The sequence below is a fragment of the Neltuma alba genome, unplaced genomic scaffold, assembly GCF_004799145.2.
Source record: "Neltuma alba isolate B1F8T4 unplaced genomic scaffold, ASM479914v2 tig00012607_pilon, whole genome shotgun sequence".
In the NCBI taxonomy this organism is placed as follows: Eukaryota; Viridiplantae; Streptophyta; class Magnoliopsida; order Fabales; family Fabaceae; genus Neltuma; species Neltuma alba.
Window position 1 is genome coordinate 24,270 of NW_021637052.1, and position 23,542 is coordinate 47,811.

Genomic DNA, 23,542 nt, shown 5'->3' on the forward strand with positions numbered 1-23,542 from the left:
GCATAGTGATAATACCTACAATGACCTGATTAAAAATTATAAAAGAATAAAATGTTGCCTTTTTCATTTTCACAGCAGATTTTGAACTGTTAAAATTGGCTAATAAACGCCATTAGGCATAGCATTTTACTTATCTTCAATAAGATTAGTCTTACTATAAAAAGGGATACCATTTTTATTTTTACTTTTGATAATTATTTTTTTTTAATTTATAATGAAAATACTACTATTTTGTATATTCTTTTAACATCCAAGTATCAAGTTTTTCTTTTAAGCAAAATTAGAAATCGAAATTGTAGCAGTACCAGAGAATCCAAATCTATCTACACACTATATATTGCAAAGCATCAGATTACGACGAATGATAATAATGTTGGGTAATCAAATTGTGGGACAGATTCAGCAATGGCAAGTTTTACGAGAGATTCGGTCGAAACTCATTATTGTTGAACCACACGAAATCTAATACAAGTTGTTTTTACCCCAAAAACAAAAAAAAAGATCAAAAGATTGAACATAGGATAGTCCTTCTTTCCTAAGACACCAATTCCATGGACTGAAGTGCACATGGTTGAGATTAAAAGAGGAAATAGTTCCGAGAAAGGGGAACAGAGGAGGCTGCAACGCAGGTAAGGACCTCGCCATCAGCTGTAACAGTGAAACTCTCAGGGTCCACAGTGATATGAGGAAGCGCGTCATTGAGCTTCATGTCTTGTTTTGTGAGCTTCCTCACATTCGCCACGGCTTCCACCCTCTTGAGCAGACCATATGAAGCTTTTACTCCCTCCTCTAGCGCTGCCTGTTTGTTAGTTTTGTAAGAAAGCAACAACGTGAGTCAAGAATCAGAGCAGAAGAAACAAATAACCTGATTACTCTTAAGTAAGGTCTAGAACCTTATGCATGGAAAAATCACATTCGGATAGTTACAGTCACTTGGGCCTAATAATACTCAGATATGACTTGATAGGCCTAGAAAAACCATGAAGTATCCACAAACGGGCGCCTTGCATTATAATGTTCACTTGAGTGTAAAAATCCCCATGAGGATTCTAAAAGGGTGCAAAAATGTCATGGCTGTTTATTTAAGCGAACGCTTGTTACTTTACAATGATGGGCCCCACACGTGTTTATATTCTAAAAGCTAATGGACATTTGCTTAAATTAACATCCATGGCTTGCATCCATTTAGAATCTTCATGGGCAATTTTAAACCAAGGTGAGCGTTATGGTGCCAGATGTTCATTCACAAATACTTTATGGGTAAATTTGGACCTTAACCCTACCTTCTTTACGCAAAACTTTCCATTTGTTTCAACTCTAATTTTTAGTCATTGGATTGATTTGACGGGTCTTCTGATGGTTCCACTCAATCATTTTCATATAGATCCATAATCCAAATAAAATGGGAAAGGAAAGAAGTGAATATTGCACCTCCAATATGGTATAACAATTCAGATCAGTCCTATGCTGACAGATTAGAATTGAGATAAATGGAAGGGATTGGAAAGGGAGAGGATCTAAATTTATTTGAAAAAGAGAAAGAAGGTTTCATGCCTTGCTCACAAAAGCAATGGAGTGATTACTAGCAGCCTTGCCAAATGCACCGAACATAGGCCTCATCATCACCTACAAAAATTTAGTATTTTCGCTTTAGTTGAAGTACAGGAAACCAGAATTGTCCTAACTACTTAGACTCTCACCAATACCTTTGGGAAAATACATTGTGCAAAAGCTAGCTTAAATAACGGAAAAATAGAGCATGTAGGGGCAACCCCCCCCCGGGGGGGTTTGTAACATATATCAAAAGCTACGGAAGCGTAATTTTTGGAACAAAAGGAGGATTAGATGTTACTGAATCCCTCTAACGATAAGCATGACCACCATCTTTGATATAATAGCCAAGTCAATCTAGTCAGATGGGTAAACTTTACCGGTTCAGGTGTGGGGATACTTGCATTTGGATCACCCATGTTAGCCCATGCAATTGCACCGCCTTTGATGACCATCTCAGGTTTTGCACCAAAAAATGATGGTTTCCATAGCACTAGATCAGCTAACTTACCCACCTGCAGAGAATCAGTGGATTGATATCATCTTAGTGATGGAAAATGGAAAATGGAAAATTCAGCCTGAGATTACGAAAATCTTAGGAAAATCTGTAACTCTGACAAAATCTATTATATGCTTGTCTCTTAAGAGTTAGATTCTCCCAGTGTCAAAGTAAGAAAAGATATTCGGGATTATCTTATCCTATCTATCTTATTCTATCTAGGATGTAGTTATCTTCAACTAGAATATAAGTTTATCCTACTTTTTTTGGGGGTAATAGCAGCGTTTAACTAGATTTAGAATTATGCTTCCGCAAATAGCCCCACTTATTCCTCAATTATTAGAACTTCTGATGAGTACAATAATATTGAATATTTTTGAGCTCTGTATCCCTCAATTTCCTCTGCTTCTCCCTCCTCAAATTATCCCTCTTCCTTCTCTTTCCCCCTTCACCCTTCTAACATCAATTTAGCATACGAGCCTGATTCAACTTGGATCTCATTGCTGGAAAACCAAGAAAACCTTGCTGGAATCCTGTACAATTACTTACTAGAGCCAGGTCTCACATCTTTCAATGTCCAATCAATGAATAAACACCACCATTGTGTTCCCTTGCTAGAAGGCAACCTGATCCTTAAAGCTCACTACTGACCAGCGTAGTCAAAGGTGCTCGCCTTAACACCTGAGGCTCTGAGGCAAGGCACAATATAGGTCGATCATTTTGGCACCAGTTATCAAGCTTAAAAACCTGGTTTCCAAGCTTAATCAGGTTCCCAACATCTTTTCCAGTTGCTTACTGTGTAACTGACTCACTAGATCCTTAAAAGCTTCCCACAATGCTATGGATACCCAAGAGGCCAAGAGCATTCCATTGAAGCCCATTAAGGCCTTATCCTCCATACTCACTGCAGCAGCTTCAACCTTTTATTCCTCGCCAATATTATTGACTAAAAACATATCACTCCAATGAACCACCTTATCGTTACAGGGTCATCTCCAGCAAGCATGAGTATTTTTGAGCTTCCTCTAAGCGAGCATATCCTTCTGTTCAAGCACCTTCCCATCGTTTGCTTCATCCCCCTATTTGTCCCTTGACTCAACCAGCAACTCGAACTAGCTCCCACAACCTCCTTTCCTCTGCCATCACCTGTGTTTCCCAATGGAAGCCAATCGAGTTTGTCCTGAAGGTGAGAAAAGTACTCCTTCATCATTGCAACATCAGAATCTGCAGATTCAACCCTCTTCTCCAAAACTTCCATTATCCTGCCATCCCTGTTCTTATCGTGCCCTGGCCAACCATTTCAAATACCAAAGCTGACAGAACCAAGCTGTAATATGTATTATTTATGCTCAAATATGAGATTAATCTTAATCAATGTCAGAATGAAGGTGGTAGCCAGTGGTCCTATTCTTACTAAGATAATTGAAAGTCTGCAGGCAATTAAACCCAGAATTACAGCAAACTAGTCACAGAAATGAAAGCTAAATGAAAACAATAGCAAAGCAAGACTACTCACGTATGAATATTTGAGAGGAGAGCATTCTCTCTCCTATGCCCCCTCCCCTTATATTACCATTTCAGAGTTCAATAACCTGCACTTGTTCTTTTCCTCTTCTCTCTCAGCGCCACATCCCCATAACATTTTTATTTCAATTGGTCAGAAGGTATAATGACAATTACATCCTATTTCAGGAAGTAATGAATTAAACCAAGGGTTCTTTGACATAGTATAGGTGCAAAATTTAGATTTTTCCTTTCATGAAAAATTCATTCTTAATATGGAAAGGCATGAAATATACATCATACCTCAACTGAACCAACAAACTGTGAGAACCCATTTGCTATTGCTGGATTTATGGTGTATTTTGCAACATATCTTTTGATTCGAGAGTTATCATTGTTTGAATCACTAGGCAGAAGTGCTCCTCTCTGCAACTTCATCTTATTGGCAGTCTGCCAAGTTCTACATATCACCTAAAATACAAAGAATCCAATAGCTCTAAGCATGAGAATCATGTTAAAATTGATTTTCACTGAAGAACGAACAAATAAAAAAATTGAGGGAAGGTGAAATGATAACTATTGTATTCCAAAAGCCGCTATTCACATTACAACAGCAGGCATATGTTTTGGTAAGCAGTTATCAACTACTTACAAAAACAAGGGTCTTAAACAGTTTTTTTTGGGCCAAAGATCATGAACATATTGAGAGGCATGCCACAGATTCACACCCTTTCTTGTTCAGGATTTAGTTACGCTTTTGATACAAGTACCCCCCCTTTATTTATGGACTGGGATGAGCATCCAGTGCTCATCACCGGATGAGCAATCTGAACTGTCCGGATGAGATATGGATGGTCTAGATTTAATATTTTTAATAAATTATTTTTCAATAAAAAAACCATCATTCAAAAAAATGATAGTTGAGAGATTATCTTTGTTTTTGATTTTATACCCATTAAAATAATTATTTAAAAAAATAGAAATAAAAAAGAAACTAAATTTGGACAGTCCAAATTTGATGAATTTGGGATGATGAACTCATTTCCTTTATTTACATGATCAAGACAAAAATTGGAGGGAAGGAGAAATGACAACAATGGAATTCCGTAATGCGCAATTCACATTATGACAGCAGGCATATATTTGGTCCAGAGATATCAATTATGTACTAGAAAAAGTATCAGATTGAGAGACAGACCGCAGGCTGACACCTTATAGTTTTCAGGATTTAATTATGCTCTTGATGCAAGTACCCTTTTTCTCTACGCACATGGTCAAGACCCCCAAAAAGAAGAAAGAAAAAAAACCTGAATTAATTATGAACATTTCCGAGACATTGTGAGATCTGTGAAAGCATTTTATTTGAACAAAGGAGTAAAACTTACATAAGAGATGGTTGGCCAGAGCACCATGACTAAACAAAAGATGGGAAAGACAAGGAAATAAATCCATGATCGAAGCAAAATAATACAATGGACTAGGAAAGTGGAAAGGCCATTTGAATCATGAATCTTAATGTGACACACAAGATAAAATATGACCATAAGAATATAAATATCATGAGAATCTGTCGGCCAAACTGAAGCCCAAGAAATGAGGAAGTAAATGCATATAATCACCAAGATTACTGACACAGTATTAATTAATGGTGTTGATTTGAGTGAAGGAAAAACCTCTCCAATTCGACCCATAGCCTGTGAATCAGAAGATATAATGCTAATTGCTCCAATATCATGCAAAATATCTTCAGCGGCAATTGTTTCAGCCCTTATCCTAGATTCTGCAAAAGCTACATCTTCTGGAATGTTCTTATCAAGGTGATGGCAGACCATCTGCAGGTCACTATCTAAACTGAGACCTTAAGTCCATGGCACAAACAACATAATTATTACTAGCAGCAGATTTTTACTTACCAACATGTCAAGACTTTCATCTACTGTATTAGATGTAAAAGGTCGTGTAGGGTTAGTTGATGACGGCAGGACATTCTTCACACCACATACTTTGATGATATCTGGGGCATGGCCACCACCAGCACCTTCACTGCCCAAATTGCATGTAAAAGTCAGCCAAGTTAGACAAAGTCTACACACTGGTTTTCAGTTTACATTCTGATCAGTGGCAAGATGCGACAATACAGAACAGCCAACCCCACCATCAGACTTTGGATCACTAGCTAGAAATGGAAATATGAGCCAGCGGCTTAAAAAGGTCAACCCTACAGGGCCGAAATTTTAAGGATACTCTAATTTGCTGGGCCCATCCCTTAAGCTGACTAGCTCAAGCTAGCCGGCAGGCTTTCAGCTCATTTAGGGGGGGGGAGCTATTTTTCATATTTCTCACATTTTTTGTCAAAAAATGAAAATAAACCAATGAAATTATGAATAAAAGACATAACTATGAATAAAATTAAGTCACAAATACAAATATCATCATATCTAAATACCTGTCAACATCCAAGAATATCTAAAACATCCATCAACAAAGACAACAATATCCAAAAGTCCTATCAATAGTGTAAATGTACAATAGACGAACACTATCATTAATTTTTTGAAACTTCATTATCACTATAATCAATTGCTCTTCTTCATAAGTATGCTCTTCTTTCGTAGCAAAAATATCAAATTTTTCTCCTTTATAGGAATTTCAATTTTAAATTTTATAATCTAGCTATTATTTTACTTTAGTTTGAGAAGTATTGTTGTTGAAACTCGTAAATTTCCAATTCAAATTATAGAATCACAAGTTATATAAATATAAAAATAATCTCTTATAAAATATATATAGTTTAAAAATATCAACACATATAATATAAATCCAATCATCATTAAAGTCCAAATTAACCCATTTTTTAAAATTTAATCGAACAAATTATTGTCTAAAACCAATAAATTAGACCATTATGTGAAATTTAATTTCAAAATGATAATAACAACTAAATATTTAAACTATCATTAACAATGTAAAAAAATTAATAATATTAGAATTGTACCAAAAAATTTTAAAAAAAATTATAAAAAGGTTAAATTGGCCGGCTCGTTTAAGCTCTCGGCCAGGCCCTTTAAGCCCGTTTCCCATTTGAAGGGAAAAATTTTAAGCCCAGCCCTCACAATTTTCCGACCTAAACGGGCTTGACCCCTTTTTCCAACTCTACTTGCTAGAGGTGGAAATACGGGCCAGGTCAACCCTATACAAAACTGACGAGCTTAAATTAGCCAGCCCTACAGGACCCAACTAGTCTCATAAACTTTAGCCAATTTTCCCTCCGTATAGTATGTGACTGTAGATGTAAATGGAAAATTTGAAAAAGCCCCATAAATTTTGGTTTGCTTGCAAATGGTCTCTAAACTTAATAAGATTGGAAATTGGGTCAACTTTAAGATTCCAAAAAACAGGTCCCTCAGTCTGATTTTCTTGGAACACAGCACCAACTCATTTTCCCTCTCAAAATGGCACTTTTGAATGCAGTTATCTCTAGCTGATATATAGGAATCTGAAGCAGCAAATGAACTAACTCTGTCACTAGGAAATTAAATAAAAGGCCCCATTTTTGGACTGCAAAAATTTAGCAACCTAACTGCTGATTTTGAAAGTTCAAGGGGCTGTTTGCAAGTAACCCAAAGCTTAAGGAGACCTTTTGCATCTTATCCAAATACAAGATCATAGTGCAAGTGTAGGTGCGGTAGTGTTCTGTCACATGAAAAGAAGAAATTTTTAGTCAATTGTCTATTTCATCTCCCACCCCAGAGTCAATTAAGGATAGCATCAAATGTTCTAGTGCTAAAAAAATGTACAATAAATTGGTTCCACTCCTGAATGACAAGAGGAGGTACAGGTAAATCCACAACATATACCTATGATAAGTATGAATAGTTCTTCCTTTAAACGAAGCGATTGTATGTTCCACAAATCCAGATTCATTTAATGTGTCAGTATGTATATTAACCTGTTACAATAAAAGTTAGCAACACAAAATTAAAATTACAAAAACGAAAAGACTCATCTATCAAAGCAATGCCTGGATGTCATAGAGTTCTGCAACAGTTAAACAACTATCTATTGCAGCTGGGGTGCATCCCCAGTCCTCATGAAGCTTCAGTCCCATAGCTCCAGCCTTGACTATTTCAGGTAGTCCATCAGGCTTGGAAGAATTTCCCTGCAGAAACCAGTGGATGGTTCAATCAAATGAGATAAAAGTGTATCGTGCAACATGGCAAGACAAAAGAAATTAACTTTACAGAATTGCCAAAAGCAAGTGTGCAGTATAATCAGGAGAGAATGAAGAAAACATGCTTTGCCAGTAAAACCAAAGTTAAGCGGCTAAGAACAAGCATTCAGTATAAACAGAAGAGAATGAGGAAAACATGCTTTGCCAGTAAAACCAAAGTTCAGTGGAAGAGGATCTGTTGATTGCAGCATTAATTTCATCTGAATTGGTGCTGGTGTGCAAGTTGTTGCCCGTGTCCCATCCGCTGGTCCTGTTCCACCTCCCACTAAAGTTGTGATTCCTGCAAATAAGTCACAAAACGACTCATTAAATTCCATCAAGCTCGTTTGCCATTGCTGATATCAGCCATGTGAAAGTGAGAAAAGGATAAAAATCAAACTATTCTCTAAAATTAGAGCTTTGTTGACAGATTGTGAGAGAGAAGTGTAACACCACCAACCAGTCTAGTGCATCGAAAATAATATATGATGACGGCGATGAAGTAACCATGTAGATGCAACACAAGTGAACAACATTCATTGACCACACAAGTCTGTCCTTTCTATTGAATTCTGGCAGCCTTACAATTCACTATTAGAAAATCAACATGGACAAAAAATAGGCAGAATTTATGTAAATCTACACATAATAAATCAAGTTCATTCATGCTAGCTTTAAGACTAGGGACAACAAAAATCCAAATGGAACTATACGTTCAACCAGGCTTTGAGACAATGTTAAAGAACAACTTGAACCTAAGGGTCTATGGCAGAGATCATTCCAAAATATAGAAATACTGAAGGAAAAAGGAAACATGAGGGTTAATATATTAGAAAATAAAGTAAGGATCTCACTTTCACTCTCCAACAGCCAAAGATAAAATCCACCAAGGATTACTTAAGCAAGAATCTCGGTTAAATAAACTTAGCAGTGAAGGGGAGAATCTCCAAGTCACTGAATTTTTATTTTATTTCACTGATTATTTTTACATGAGGTGAAACTTAATATTTAAAGGCCAAAAGATAACTAATAACTCCTAAAAATACTCCCATAATCCACAACTCAGATAATGGGAAATAACTACCTAGATAATAAATAAATAAACAAAATTATTGACTTAATATGCAAGTATCATAATCCATTTTTCCTAAACTTGAGGAATACTCAACAAATCAAAAAATAACCTAAATAAAACAGAAAATATCTAAAATAATTTAAATATAATATTTATTCCTAATATTTCTCTGACTCCTCCAAATCACCCATTATCACACACTAATAAGTATTCTATCAGCTTGATAATAGCTTTATTGTTACCAACAATAGTAATTTAACCTAGTATGAGAGGAACCATTGATTCGTGCAACTAGTCATCATGCTTGAAGAAATTCCCATCAAGCGGTGGTGCAATCCTTTACAAACGACCTAAATACGTGACTAAGTATTCTAAGTGGCAAAGCGGCTTTTTTGCCATGATCCACCAAGATTCAACCCAAATCACTCTAATTTGTCCTTCTCCCATTCCATCTCATCCTCACAGCGAGAAAGGCCTAGAGGTTACATTCCATAAGGAAGAACTCAATATTGATGGCAAGTATGAGCAAGCTCCAAGCTAGTCCAAGCAAGTCTTGGCAAAGCTCAGGGTAAGATGGTGGCTACCTTGATGATGGAATATAAGAGTTAATATTTTCAGGAAGCCTAGGTTACTTTAATATTTTATTTATTTTCTGCTATAGCTTGCAAGTAATAGACTTTTTTTTTTTTGGTGTTTTTAATTAGTTTTTAAGTTTCCTTCTTAGGAAGGAAACCCAGGTATGCTTTATTATTATTTTGGCAAGTGATGACTGTCTTAGCAAGTGGACTGAAGTTTCTTCATAGGAAAGATAGGAGATTTCTTCATAGAAAGGAAACCTAAGTCTATAAATAGATGTTGTTAGGTACTTATAATAGATAGATTTTGATGAATTTTGAGACTACGCAATTCCACTCTCCCTCTCTTCTGTTAATCTCTCCCTCATTTTCATGTTCGTTCTCCCCTTCCTCCCTCTTTGTTTCTGCACCTCCCTCCCTTTATCCTCTGTTATTTCTATCTCCTTTCCATTAAATCATCTTTGTTTGCGTGAGCCTAAGTGTGTGTAAGTATGTGTTGCATCACTTGGACTAGGTCTAGGCAAGTGTGGGCAAGTCTGGACAAGGCTGTGCCAAGTGTGGGCATGCTTATACTCGATCTGGACATGGTCAGTATGGGCATGCTTATACTAGACCTGGACATGGTTGTGGCAAGTGTGGGCAACTCCAGACAAGGTCATACCAAGTATGGGCATGCCTGGACTTGATCTAGAAAGGACCGTGGCAAGTGTGGGCATGTTTGAGCGAGGCTGTGGCAAGTGTGGACAGGCATGGGCAAGGTCCAGGCAAGCTTGGACTAGGTCCGAGCAAGGTCATGGCAAGTGTCAACACACTCAGCCAAGCTTGGACTAGGTCCGTGCAAGGTTTTGGCAAGTTCGGCCATGCTTAGACTATATTCGAGCACCATTCGTTAAACTAAAGTCACAACACTACTTAGTTCTTCTCTCTCTATACTTGCACAAAAATTATGATTTGTAAAAGGCGAGAGAACAATTCATTTAGCACAACATTACCATAACATTTGCCTTTAGTGGTGTGTTTGGTATATAGAAAGGTTATTTGAAGGAGAAAGGTAAGGAAAATTATTTTTATTGCCTTTGATAGACGACAAAGTAGCTTTATAGGAAAGAACGCTTCTATTGTTTATAGGACAGAGCTATCCCATTCCCATTTTGTACCAAATGGCCTCTAAGTAGTATTGATGTCACTTCTGATTTAAACACATCAGGCATCAATGTTTCATTCACCATTGTGCGAGTCTATGTTAATTATTACAGTAAAATGTGCTATTAAATGGCAAAAACAAGTACTTAGCACTTTCAGAATAAATGTTTGTAGTCATGGAACTCACCACTTGATATTGCCTCGTATGCTAATTGAGGGCATATAAAATGCACGTGACAGTCTATGCCGCCAGCTGTTACAATTAATCCTTCCCCAGCAATAACTTCAGTGTTGACCTAGACATGGATGACATATATATAAGCGATGTTAAGATATGATCTACAAATTCCACTATGGCTTCTATAGAGGGGGAGAAAAGCTCATTGCTTTGTGACTCTGAAAGAGCACTTACCCCAATAACCATATTAGGAGATACACCACTCATAACATCTGGATTTCCTGCTTTTCCAATTGATACAATATGGCCATCTTTAATGCCAATATCTGCCTTGATAATTCCACTGTAATCAATGATCACAGCATTTGTAATTACAGTGTCCAAGGTGCAAGAAGATGGATGCCCGCATGACTGACCCATTCCATCTCTTGTAACTTTCCCACCTCCAAAAACACATTCATCACCATAGACAGAAAAGTCTTGTTCAATTTCAGCAAATAAGTCAGTGTCACCAAGACGGATTTTGTCACCAGTAGTAGGGCCATACATGTTGGCATATTTGTCATGAGAAATCGTTGTGGTGACAGAGGAGTCTTGTCCTGCAATACCTTCACTGAAATATCATATTTGAGGAAACAAATAATTATTCTATTTATTCAAAAAGGCAGAGTGAGCAAAGAAATAAACAGATATATATAATCATTGCTCGGATCACCTTGCATTTTCTTCTTCCATGTGTCCAAACTTCCTTATGCTTACAGCCTCCATGGCTGCTTCCAAATTGGCATCATTCACTGGTCCATCAGCAATGCTATTACCACCTCTGATGACTTTGTTACCTCCGATGCTTACAAGTTTAACACTTTTGCTATCCCCTGGCTGGCAAGAAGAGATATGCTTCAGTTAAAGGTGATAAACATGGAAGGAGAATACAATGCAGAATTCTACCTCAAAGCGTACTGCAGTCCCTGCTGCTATATTGAGACGCATGCCATATGCTTTCCTTCGATCAAATACTAAGTAAGGATTTACTTCAATGAAGTGATAGTGGCTGCCAACCTGAAAATTGTCTGAAATATTACAAAATGGTCCGTTCAATTAAGTTCTGTTGAACCAGCAAATGCGAAATTAAACAGCTTCAACTTTATAACTTTGCTTTAAAATAATATTATAGTCGCTCTATTAATTATTTTAAATTGGTTTCTTTAGTTTCAAATTCATCTAATTAAAATCCTTTTCAATGAAATTCTTCTATAAATTGACTGCTATGTAATCCAAGTATCTTTATTGTTATTTAATGGTGGTGCAGCATACTAATCAGCACATTTGTAAATAATATAAAAAAAATGAAATATTGAAATGCAGTATAACAAGGCATGGCATTTATCTCTCCCATCAATTTGTCCTCTCATTCTTGTATTTCTGCTCATCCAAAACTCCATCTTTTATTTACCAAGGCATCCAGCCAATTGACGCAAGAATACACCTTCTGTTAGACTTGAACAAAGTTTTCACAATCTTCCTTTGTTGCTCCCCATATTCTCCACTCAGCACTTCACTTTGCATACTATAATTAATTAACATGTCACCATCCCCCAGTACTAAGTACAACAAATAAATATCATTACGTGAATCAGTTTGAAACCACAGATTATAGATTTTTGCAACTTACCAACAAGTATTAAGTCATTTGTTGAGGTGTTCACTAAGATTTGAAACTCTGTTATTCATGCAATTAATGTTCTGGGGTTTTGTTGCATATTCATGTTGTTGGCATGTCTGAATAGAGATTGTGGTAAAGCACATCAATCACTACCCAATCGAATCCTCAATCAAATGAGAGAACAAGAGAAGAACTTTTGAATGATTTGAGATGATGACATTAGCAGTTTGAGAGTGGATCCTCAAAGCATCACAAGTTTGCTGGTAATAATACTTCTCAAGGCTAATAACCTCTTACGGCTCATTCATGGGCTTTATTTCAATTAGAATTGCTCTGTTTCCATATCTGCAGACAACTTTAACTATCATCAAATAACCACCTTAAAACAGAAAAGATAATAAATAAACGTTTAACAGTCCATAGATTTCCTTGCCATCCTCAATCAGCTGGATGCTACTATAGATCAGATCTAGATGATTATAGAGGTGTGATTCGTGGCAGAACTAGAAACACAAAAAGGAAAGTAAGAATTAATAGAAGCTTAGGACAGAACACTGTTTTGACCTGCTTTATCTCAGTTTTTCCGTTTTTATTTAGATAAATTCTAATTAGTCTGCTGACTAATCATTGAATAACAATAACAAGGCATAAATAAATTTCAATAAAAAGATTTTTTTTCTTTTTTGAGCACCATGACCGCAAATGTCTTCCAACTGCTGACTCTAAAAAGGATCTGAAAGGCAATTTATTGAATTCACCTGTATTGGCCTGTCCCCAATGTTGACAACTTTGAGAACTACTGCTTTCCTTCCAGAGTTAAGAACCAGATTTCCATCCCCAGAAATTATCTCACCAGGTATTCTATTATCTTCGATTGCCGGAAACTTGTCAAGTGAAGGTACTGCCAAAAACATTCCCAACAGAGAAAAGCTAATATAAGTACAGGCTCAACCATCAATTACTACCTCCGTATTTCCTCAAGTCAAATCTATGATTTTCAACCAATATAACAGGAGATACAGATTTCATAAAGCGCATTGAACCTTTTTATTTCTGTATGTTTCGATTGAGATAAGTCTGAAAGGAATATTAATTCAAGATGGATGTACCACTAAGTGTTTTAGGTAATGATAGACAGCTAAGCTATTTCACTCAAAAACGGGGAGCATTTCTTCGTTGGTAAATCAAGGATTTTTCCTCACAAAATTCTCATTATGTTGGGTTAGAAAGTATTCATCACCCAAGAATTCTTGAAGGAAAGAAGATGAACTTGTTTTCTCTCATTAACAATGAAAATGCAGATTTTAAATTAAATTGGTAAAAATTATAACAAATTTGTTAATAAATGGAGACAGATAAACTATAAAGTTAGCAAAGTCATATCATAAATTAAATCTGGTCTGCAAATACAAAAAATGAATTCTGCAAATTTATAAGAATCATATCAGTTTTCAGAATGGTAATAGCATGCTCTTAGGTGAAAGCACTGAGCAAAAAAATCCAGCAAAAAATCTAATCCAAAGATCAAAATAAGGGCATACCTGGAAGAAAAGAACCATATAATGCCAGTTCTAGGTCACCATTCTCACAAGCGATTGCATCATGAATGGTGACTAACTTTGTCCCATCAGGAAATGTAGCTTCAACCTAGATAAAATTTATGTTGTAAATCAATGAAAATAACATATGGGTGAAGTTTTTTTAATTTATCTTTCTTCGAGGGAATTGCAGAAGGTAATTACAAGGTTTTTCCTACTTGAAACAGTCAATGAGACAAGTGGTTAACAGTGGTTAAGACGTTAGCCATACATTAACTTTATTAACCATATAGAAACTGCGAATATTTGCCAGAAGTCGCAGTTTTGAAATTTTTGGGCGGTGGGAGCCAGTGCATAGAACAAAATTTTAGTGGCACTTGTCCATTTGAAATTTTAAAAGCGGTAGCAAAGAGGGAATAATAGAACTTGATTCATAAACAATTTATTTTTGGCCTGAGATTCAAAAACGAAACGACGCATATCAAGTTCTTCCTATTTATATCAGCAAAGGACTCTCACATAAATCAAGCTCATCCACACGCTTTCTCACACATGTAGCTTCTCTTTCTACTAACAAGATTGACTTCAGTAACTAACCTCATACTCTATGTCCCACCTCAGTCACCCAAGTCATACGTAACGATTACGTTGAATTGCCAGGTAAACATAAAAATCCACACTAATAACTAGCTTACCACTAAGCAGAATAAGAATATAGACTACCTGAACAGAATCCAAGAGATGCGGAACGGCTGGAAGAACTTGCCTCCTGTCATATTGTTAAAGATGAAAAAAGGAAGAAAGTTTCAGATGTTTAAGATAGCTCCTTCTGCATTTTCTATTAGCTGGTCATCAACTGAAGAGATTGAACTATTTTCCGAAAATGGGGAAAATAGAGAGGGGATGCGATTGAAATGGCGTTGACATTGTACACGACATCAAAAGATTGAAAATGACATAATACCTTCCCAATAGCCGTTTCCCAATGTCCATTAATTCAGCAACAGTCTTTTCACCATCACGAACTAATTCTAGAACCTACGGGGGGAAAGGAAAAATAAAATTGAAATAGATAATCCCATTAGGATTTTTCTCCTTCACATCACTGAAGAAAAGGTCGGAAATTTATACCAAGAGAGATAGAAACAAACCTGTGTGGCTATAAGAGCGACAGCTTCAGTATAATTGAGTCTTAAACCACGAGCAAGACGCTTCTGGGCAAGATAGCCGACATTATGCAGGGTTAGCTTGTCGACCTCTCTCGGAAGCAGTTTCATTTTTCAGTGTTCACAGTCCTAAGTGCAAGGAGGAGCCAAGGGAGCTTCACTGAACTAAAAAAGTAAAATGCCAGTTCAAGAAAGAGAAGACAAGAAACTGTTACAAATCAAGTACTGAAATAAGTAAACGATTTAACAATCCTACAGTGAAATCTTTAGAATTCAGAAGCTCAGCTGAGGTGCCTCCGATTATCAGGACAGAGAGAAGTTGAATCTCAGGACCGTGATATGCATTCACTGCGATAAATTGCTGTCCTTTTTTTTTTTTATTCGGCAACGTTTAGAGTTTATCTTTAGTTCATGTCCTTTTGCGCTCGGTTATGCAGCTCAGTAGATGACTCCATTTCTTTTGCCATCTGTACGTTGCATTCGTTTTAACTTCGACGCTTGCCCATGATTCACGTGTCGGATGTCGTTGCGCCAGACGTCAGCTCAGCAAGACACTAAACTTTTGCTCTTTTTTTTTTTTTAAACGAAAGACAAAATAACATTCTTTTTTTTTTCCGGACCAGGACAAAATAACATTCATAATAAAATAATTACAAGTTAAAAAATACTCAAGTCCTTAATATAAGATCCATTTAATTAATTTGATTAGATTGAAAAAGTTAGGTAAGTTAGTTAATTATAAAAAAAAGTGACATATTTTTCTTAAAACACTATAATCATTTTCTTAATATCCTTCTCTTTCTTCTACTTGATTATACTTGAAAGAGTATTCATAAGGGCAATTTAGAGAAAATTAATAAATATGAAAAATAAGTCTTATATTACAGACCGGAGGAGTACTTAACAATTCTAGTTTAACGGAGTTAAAACCAAGAAAACAATGTTTAGCGGTAACATCAATACTAGAGAATGAAAAATTATCGGCCAAGTGATGTTAAGAAGAGAAGCATCGCCAAGAGGAATATGAAGATATGCCTTTTCAACAAAATGAATTTCCACAGATAATCTATAGATTAGAATTAGAGGGAGTGTTTGGCATAAAACAAGGCAATCTCTTGTATACCATAAAAACACTTTTCAAATTATAGTTGAGGGAGTATTTGGCAACCCTTAAAAGTGTTTCTAAGGAGCACTTTTTCACAAAACGAGGCAAACTCCTTCACATATTTATTTTATAAACCGTAAAAATACTTTTGAAACCATGATTTGATTTCTATCTAAACACATTTTTAGTTTCTACTCAAACACCCCAGAATCATCAAGCTCACCAACCTAGCCCATTTAAAGAGTTGGACTTATATTTTAAGATGTTTAAAAGAAAATTGCGCTTAAAAAACCTAGTCTAATAGAGTTCAAAAATGAAAAGAACAACCCATTAGAGTTCAAGTCCAGTTCTTTTAAACCTGAAACGTCCTACTTTTAACCCCTCACAGTACGCATTCATAAGCGTTATGGTTGAAGCAGATCATGACACAAGCCCGTTGATTTAAAAATTCCAATTAATTACTCGGATTACTATTCACTGTTTAAGTTTCAGATTACAGGTTTAATTTCAAAAATTCATAACTAATTCCATAAAAATCGTATTGAGGTGTTCTAAAATTCTACAGAAAGCTATTTCAATGCTCTTTAAGTAAAAAATATCCAATTGGACTTATCCTTGCCCAATTCATACATTTTAATCAATAAATATTACTATTCATTTCATAAAATCTGAAACTTCCAGATTCTGTGGCTCAAATTTGGAAATTCGTATCTCCTTGTGTACACATCCAATTGAGGTGATCTACCTCTCATTTTAAAGCTTGGGATGTGTACTATGAGTTTGCCAAATCTCATAACTTAACTCATTCGTTTGATAGGTCAAACTGGAGTTACAACTCATTGCTCGAGGACCTACGTTTTATCTCTTAACATCTCCTTACTTTAATTATTTTTATTTCTTTGGCATATATAACATGGGCTTACTCTTTCCTATTTATGCTCATACACTTTTATTCATGCCATAAATATTATAATTAATTACATGGCATCATAGGCATCCATAACATAAATTACATAATAGGAGAATTACACATTGAATAATAATATGATTCATTAACATGAACAATTCTCCGCTTTCTTCTCCTTGCTTCTCATGCCATTATTGCCCATTGATGATTGACCTAAATGGTTGGTTAGGGAGGGGTGAGATTCGGAAGAATCTCAGTAGCAAACAATACCATATTAATCATGTTAGATGGATGCTAATGCACTACACGCAACTTGTTTATTCTCTTGTTAATTAGTGATATATTAGCATGCTCAAAGCTAACTTCTTGATGCATGGCCATGGAGACATAATCTACTCATCATGAATAGTAATTATAGTAGCTAAAACATGTCACATTAACATTCATATAACATGTACACAGCAACACACAAGCATACAACATCAAGCAATGACAATAGGTAAGTTCACTACCTTGCACCTCAAGCTTTCCTCGTACTTTTCCTTTGACTCCCTTGACTTTTCAACCATGTGGGTATTCAGTTAACATCATCAAACATCTTCTTGGATGTTCTAAGGTCCTAAACATAGTCATAATGATCACACAATCTATTAGGACCAAGAGACTACATAATATTCAACACTAGCTCTCTTGAACCTCAACCCTTTCTCTTAATTTTAGGGTTTTCTTTCTAGCTTTTCTAACATAAATCTCATCATTTCCCATCCTTGAGATTCATTTCTTATCAATTAGGACTACTTTAGATGGCCTTAGATTCAAGAAGATCAAATCTGAAAATTTTGCTTCGCAGGTACTGTTCACGCAGAAATTCTAAATTTTTTGCTCAACTTTGAAAATTCATAATTAATTATAGAAAAATCAAAACTGAGTGGTTCCAATTCTTTAGGACCAAGAGACTACATAATTTTTTGCTCATTGAAATCTCCTTAAGTTATCTTTAAAGGAAAAATAGTTTCAGGAACCAATTCTATGCTGAACAGTACCAGAATTGTATGGAATTCGTCACTTTTCCAAAAGTTAAACACTGTTTCTAGATTTCAGACCCTAACTTTGAAAAATCACCATAAATCGTACACATATCGAAATGAAGTGTTCTACCCATGAATTTAAAGATTACAGAGTGTAATTTAATCATGCCAAATTCCAGAATCAGATACAAAGAATAACTTATTTGAATAGGCATCAAGGCAGATGCTATAACCATCACATACCTTGATCTTGAAGCTTGAATCTTGTTCCTTCTTCTTGGCCTTCACCCCTACGTTTTTCTCTCTAAATTTTGGTAAAGTTTTCCCTCTACAAATGGCTGTCAAAATGCTCTTCCAAGGTGGGGTATTTATAGCCAAAACTTTGGCTTGAATGGACTAAAATACCCTTGGTAGCTAATAAAAAGGGTAACACCAATTTTGAAACTCTAAGTTGACTTTTACATCATCATTGCATCATTTTTTTGCATCATCCTTACCTCATTCTTCTAAAAGGTGCTAGGCATCACAAATGTGGTGGATGAGAAGGGAGCCGTTGAATCAAAACTTAATCCTTAAATTTCCTCCGAATTTATTTGGCCCATGTTTCTCCGGCTTTCTTTATAGCCTTCTGGAGCTCAAAAAATTCTTATGTATTCTCCATAAATTCCCTTTAATTCTAGAGAGTATCTATGAGTTTTCTTAGGTCATAACACTTCCTTTAAGCCTTGCATAAAAATTCATTTACTAAAATGCCCTTTTATCGGTACAACCGGCTTTTTAATTTATTAAAGTCATTCCACTAGCCTTTTGGTTGCGAGGCTAATTTTATAAATCAGTACAACCTTCCAACAATTTAACCTCATTTTTGTGTACATTTTTTAGGTCTCTTGCTATTTTAAATAATTACCTCGAACCATGTACTTTTTACCGGCCATAACCTTATAAATTCCATTTAAGTTGTCTCAGGGGTATTTTCGTCTTTTCTCTTTACAGAAGAGCCTTAGAATATTATTTCCCATTTTTTGGGATTTTCTTGGAGTTCTCTGTATATTCTTTCATTTTTACCCCTGTTGGTCATAACTTTCTGAATTTTTGCGGTTTAGTCCCTGCTTGGACTTAACTTCATACAATCCTTTTTTTAAGACTTCTAACTTAACCCCTGGCCTGTTTCTACTCTCTTTTCTCTTTCTGGGCCCTTAAGACTTTACTGGAGCCTCTAGCCTTGATTATACTTGAGCTCCTGAAAACTTTTATTTTGCAGTTTAGTCCTTAAAACTGCTTTGACCAATGTTTAGAAACCCGAGCCGGACCGGACGGTCCGACCGGTTAGACCGTTGGCCGGACTCAGCCACGGCTTGGTTTTTCAGTGAGAGCCGTTTTTCATATTAGACCGTTTTGAACCGGAGAAAAGTCGTTTTCTGACCGGAACCCGCTTTTAAGCCGGAAACCGGAACGGATCTGTAAGAACCGGACGGCTAAACTTGTAGAGGGAAATGGGTGAAGAAAAACCAGAAAAAAAAATCGAGAAGGAGATGGATGAAGGTTTGTGGCCGTGTCTTGGTCCAGCTCCTCCAGTCCTGCTCGTCTGTCAATCGTCTGGTGTGTGTTTCTTTGTTTCAAAATCCAAGTTGAATGAAATACAATGACCAGGAAGCTAACAGCAACGAGAATGTGAGAGATAAAGAAGAAGAAGTTTAGGAGGCTGACGGTAAAAAAGGTGTGAGAAGCAAAAATAAAAAATTGAACGGGGGTCAGAATATGTGAATTGAAATAGTGTGAGAGATTAATGTTGATTAGACTATTTGTCAGGCAACACCAGATTGGGGCAGGGAGTAGGCTGAAGCTAAACTAATATTTTAATATTTTTTTACCTGAGGGTTGATATATGGACATGTATACATGGGCGAAGCATATTGTAATGGTAATTATATTACATTTTTTGATGTTTTATTCTTAATTTTTTATGTATATATATGTTGTATTTGTATTATTATATATGTATATAATATTATTTTTATTTAATTATTATGTAACCGGTCCGACCACCGGTCTGACCGATCTAACCGTTTGAACCGTGACCCGTTGATCTTTCCGGTTTAATGTCCGGTCCGGCTTTTAAAACATTGGCTTTGACTTCCTTTCTCATCTTTAGGACTTCTGCTCAAAAGGGATCTAGTAGCTTATCCAATTCAGACTATTTCTGGTACTTTTAGGCCCAAAAGTTGGGATGTTACAAAACCCATCTATTTTTTTGTTTGTTATCAATGTATTTATACAATTATGAATTATCTTTTTATTGAGAAGTTTGAACTAGAAATTTAGTTAAAAGAACCAACATTTAAAATAGATAAGTGAAAAGAATTAGATCTTTCGAAAGGATGGAAGAGTAATTAAAATCAACTTCTTTCAGGCCAAAAAAAAATCAATTTCTAATTTTTTTAAGGGTTAAGATACACTCAGCACCTCGAACTATTTTTCCAGATGTGTCCAGTGTCTTAAAGTAATTTTCGGTGCATCCAGTGTCCCAAACTAATTAAAACGGTGTATATATATCCCAGGCTAACAAAAAAGTTAAGTTTGACCGTTACTTTGCTGACTCAGCCAAAGGTTGATCGAAAAATCCTACGTGGTGGACACACAGGCATCTGATATGTATTATTTTGACGAGTTAAGGTGCGCCCAGCATCCCGAACTATTTTTTCAGGTACGCTCAGTGTCTTAAAGTAAGTTTTGGTGCATCCAGTGTCCCAAACTAATTAAAATGGTGCGTCCATATCCCAGGCTAATAGAAAAGTTTTGTTTGACCGTTACCTTACTGATTCAGCTGAAGGTTGACTGAAAAATCCTACATGACAGACACGCATGTGTCTAATGTGTATTATTTTGACTAAAGCTCCCGAGACAAGCCCGGTGGCAATGGGTGTTTTCTCGGGAAGCGTCGGCAATGTCAATGGAGTGACCAAGGGGAAGTTTACTGTGTTCTAGGAGGAGGAAAGCAAATGCGAGTCGGTTGAGGAGTTGACAGAGACGAAAGTGTGTTGTGATGGTGGTTGTGGTTTCAAATTGGAGTGGTGGAAGAAATGAGATAAAATGTTAAAGACGAGAATGTGATTGAATGGGTGGTACATGTACCAGAATCTAAGAGGGTGAATTAGTGGTTTTTTTTTTAAGTCTAAAAACTGGCAGAAGATAAATGTTAGAAGAGGAGAAAATAAATTGAATTTTCAGTCAAAATAATACACATTAGATGCCTACGTGTCCGCCATGTAGGATTTTTCGATCAACATTCAGCTGAGTCAGCAAGGTTACGGTCAAACGTGACTTTTTTGTTAGCATAGGATGTGGACGCACCATTTTAGTTAGTTTGGGACACTGGATGTACCAAAAATTACTTTAGGATACTGGGCGCACCTAAAAAAAATAGTTCGGGGTGCTAAGTGTACCTTAACCCGTCAAAATAATACACATCAGACGCCTACGTGTCTGCCACATAGGATTTTTCAGTCAACCTTCGGCTGAGTCAGCAAGGTAACGGTCAAATTTAACTTTTCTATTAGCCTGAGATATGGATGCACCGTTTTAATTAGTTTGGAATATTAGATGCACTGAAAATTACTTTAGGACACTGGGCGCATCTGGAAAAATAGTTCGGGGTGCTAGTCGCACCTTAACTTTTTTTAAAAAAAAAGGATATCTGACATTCTTAGAAGAGTTGACCCACAAACGTTTACAATCAAAAGCAGAACCTACAAAAGCTTGATTTTGTCATAATAATTATTTGAGAGGTGTTCGATCATAGAATATAATACTATGACAATAATGGTTCCTGGTTCTTTTGTATTTAAATAGCAATACATCCTAGCCATTGTAATTCAAACTTATGCGAGAATGTTGACAAAGAGGCTAAAATTATCAAACGCATAATCTGAAAAAGAGTTACGATACGTCCAACATTTTGAAGTGTTTTGTAAGGTGTGCCTAGTATTCTAAAATATCTTGAAGTATTTTTCAGGTACATCTGATACTCTAAAATATCTTATGGTGTAATTTCGCTCTTAAAGTATTAGTCTTTTTAGAAGCAGTCATGCTTTTAAAGTATTATTTCATGAAGAGTTTTAATTCCGTCATTAACTCATCAAAAGGTCCATTAAATAATTGTATATTAAACACCATAAAGTATTTTTTTACAATACTAGATGCATTTGAAAAAAATGCTTTGAGGTGCTAGACGCACCACGAAATATTTCAAGATACTAAACATAACAGCTAAAATACTTCAAAATGCTAGATGCATCACAAGATACTTTAAGAACTAAACGCACCTAACAAAATACTTTAGGGTACTGAACACACCTTAATCCAAAGAAATAATATTATTGGTTATTCTCTTTTTCCTTCCTAAAGTATTTTGTTTCTTTTGCTCCAGCGGATGATATTGGCAAGCATATTAATCCTAAGATAATTTAAATTTTCCTAGTGTTCCTACTATTCAAAGGTTGGATTTAGTTTTAAAATAAGGTTTCAATTCATTTTGCTTTTATAATAATTATTTTTTAAAATTATTTATCTAACGTATAATGCCAATTTGGGTTAGCTAGATACGAAAGGTGATTTTGTACTTGAAATAAATATGAGAAAAATTTATCTTGTAAAATATAAAAATATTTTATTAAGCTCATCCAAGCAAAGTATAAATTGATAAATATATATATATATATATAAATTTTCTTTCACCAACAAATTATTAGTTGAGATCGTAAGTGATCTCACTCCGTAAGAAAGAAGGAGAACGCAAATTCGAATCCTGAGAAGTATACTTGTTGGGAGGGCTATAAGGTTAACGCTCTTGACTAGACATAAATTAATCTCAAACCTAAAACGATTTAAGGATTGTTTGCTTATACCAAAAGAAATTTTTCCTCCACTTTCATTCAATAACCAAACAAAACGAAAACATGTTATAAAGACATGTTAAACTCATAATAATAATTATAAAGTCCAATTATATTCCCAGAAAAACGCAAGATCGCATGTATAAATATATATGGTATTATTTGAAAATTTGATTCAAAATTCAAAGAGTATGGGACATCGATATTCCTTTGAATAAGCGTAAAAGAATCTAATACCCTACTTTAGAAATTAAGTCCATAAAATCTTAATCTTAATTAAAACTATAACTCTGCTTCTTGATTTCTATGGCTGATGTTAATTAATGCTCCGGCTTGCTATCATTAAAAAAAAAAAAAAACTTTGGATGGGAAGAAGAGTTGAGAGAAAAGAAGATAGAAGAAGAGAAAATGAACAAAAGATTGAGAAAAAAATGTTATCACCCTTCTTTGTTTGAATGAATGAGAAAAAATAAGAATGAAAGACAATAAGTAAATATTCGAATGACTAA

General features: G+C 35.6%; 1 protein-coding gene across 3 annotated transcripts; it reads right to left on the reverse strand.

Moving 5' to 3' along the window:
• Window positions 1-320: 320 nt before the first annotated feature.
• On the reverse strand, window positions 321-15,489 carry LOC114729155 (urease). 3 transcript variants are annotated; one of them, XM_028916129.1, is made up of 19 exons: window positions 15,358-15,488; window positions 15,087-15,261; window positions 14,900-14,973; window positions 14,659-14,704; window positions 13,939-14,044; window positions 13,156-13,298; window positions 11,683-11,793; window positions 11,450-11,613; window positions 10,969-11,347; window positions 10,744-10,852; window positions 7,925-8,064; window positions 7,575-7,712; window positions 7,411-7,502; window positions 5,467-5,596; window positions 5,227-5,385; window positions 3,857-4,024; window positions 1,932-2,066; window positions 1,555-1,626; window positions 321-799 (listed from the first exon to the last, which is right to left on the reverse strand). In XM_028916129.1, the coding sequence occupies exons 2-19, from the start codon at window positions 15,210-15,212 to the stop codon at window positions 578-580; spliced, it is 2,514 nt and encodes an 837-aa protein (XP_028771962.1). In that variant the 5' UTR covers window positions 15,213-15,261; window positions 15,358-15,488; the 3' UTR covers window positions 321-577. The 3 variants fall into 3 exon arrangements, with proteins under 3 accessions (XP_028771962.1, XP_028771961.1, XP_028771963.1); XM_028916128.1 differs by having other exon boundaries at window positions 15,087-15,266; XM_028916130.1 differs by lacking the exon at window positions 3,857-4,024 and having other exon boundaries at window positions 15,087-15,266; window positions 15,358-15,489.
• Between the last annotated feature and the right edge of the window lie 8,053 nt (window positions 15,490-23,542).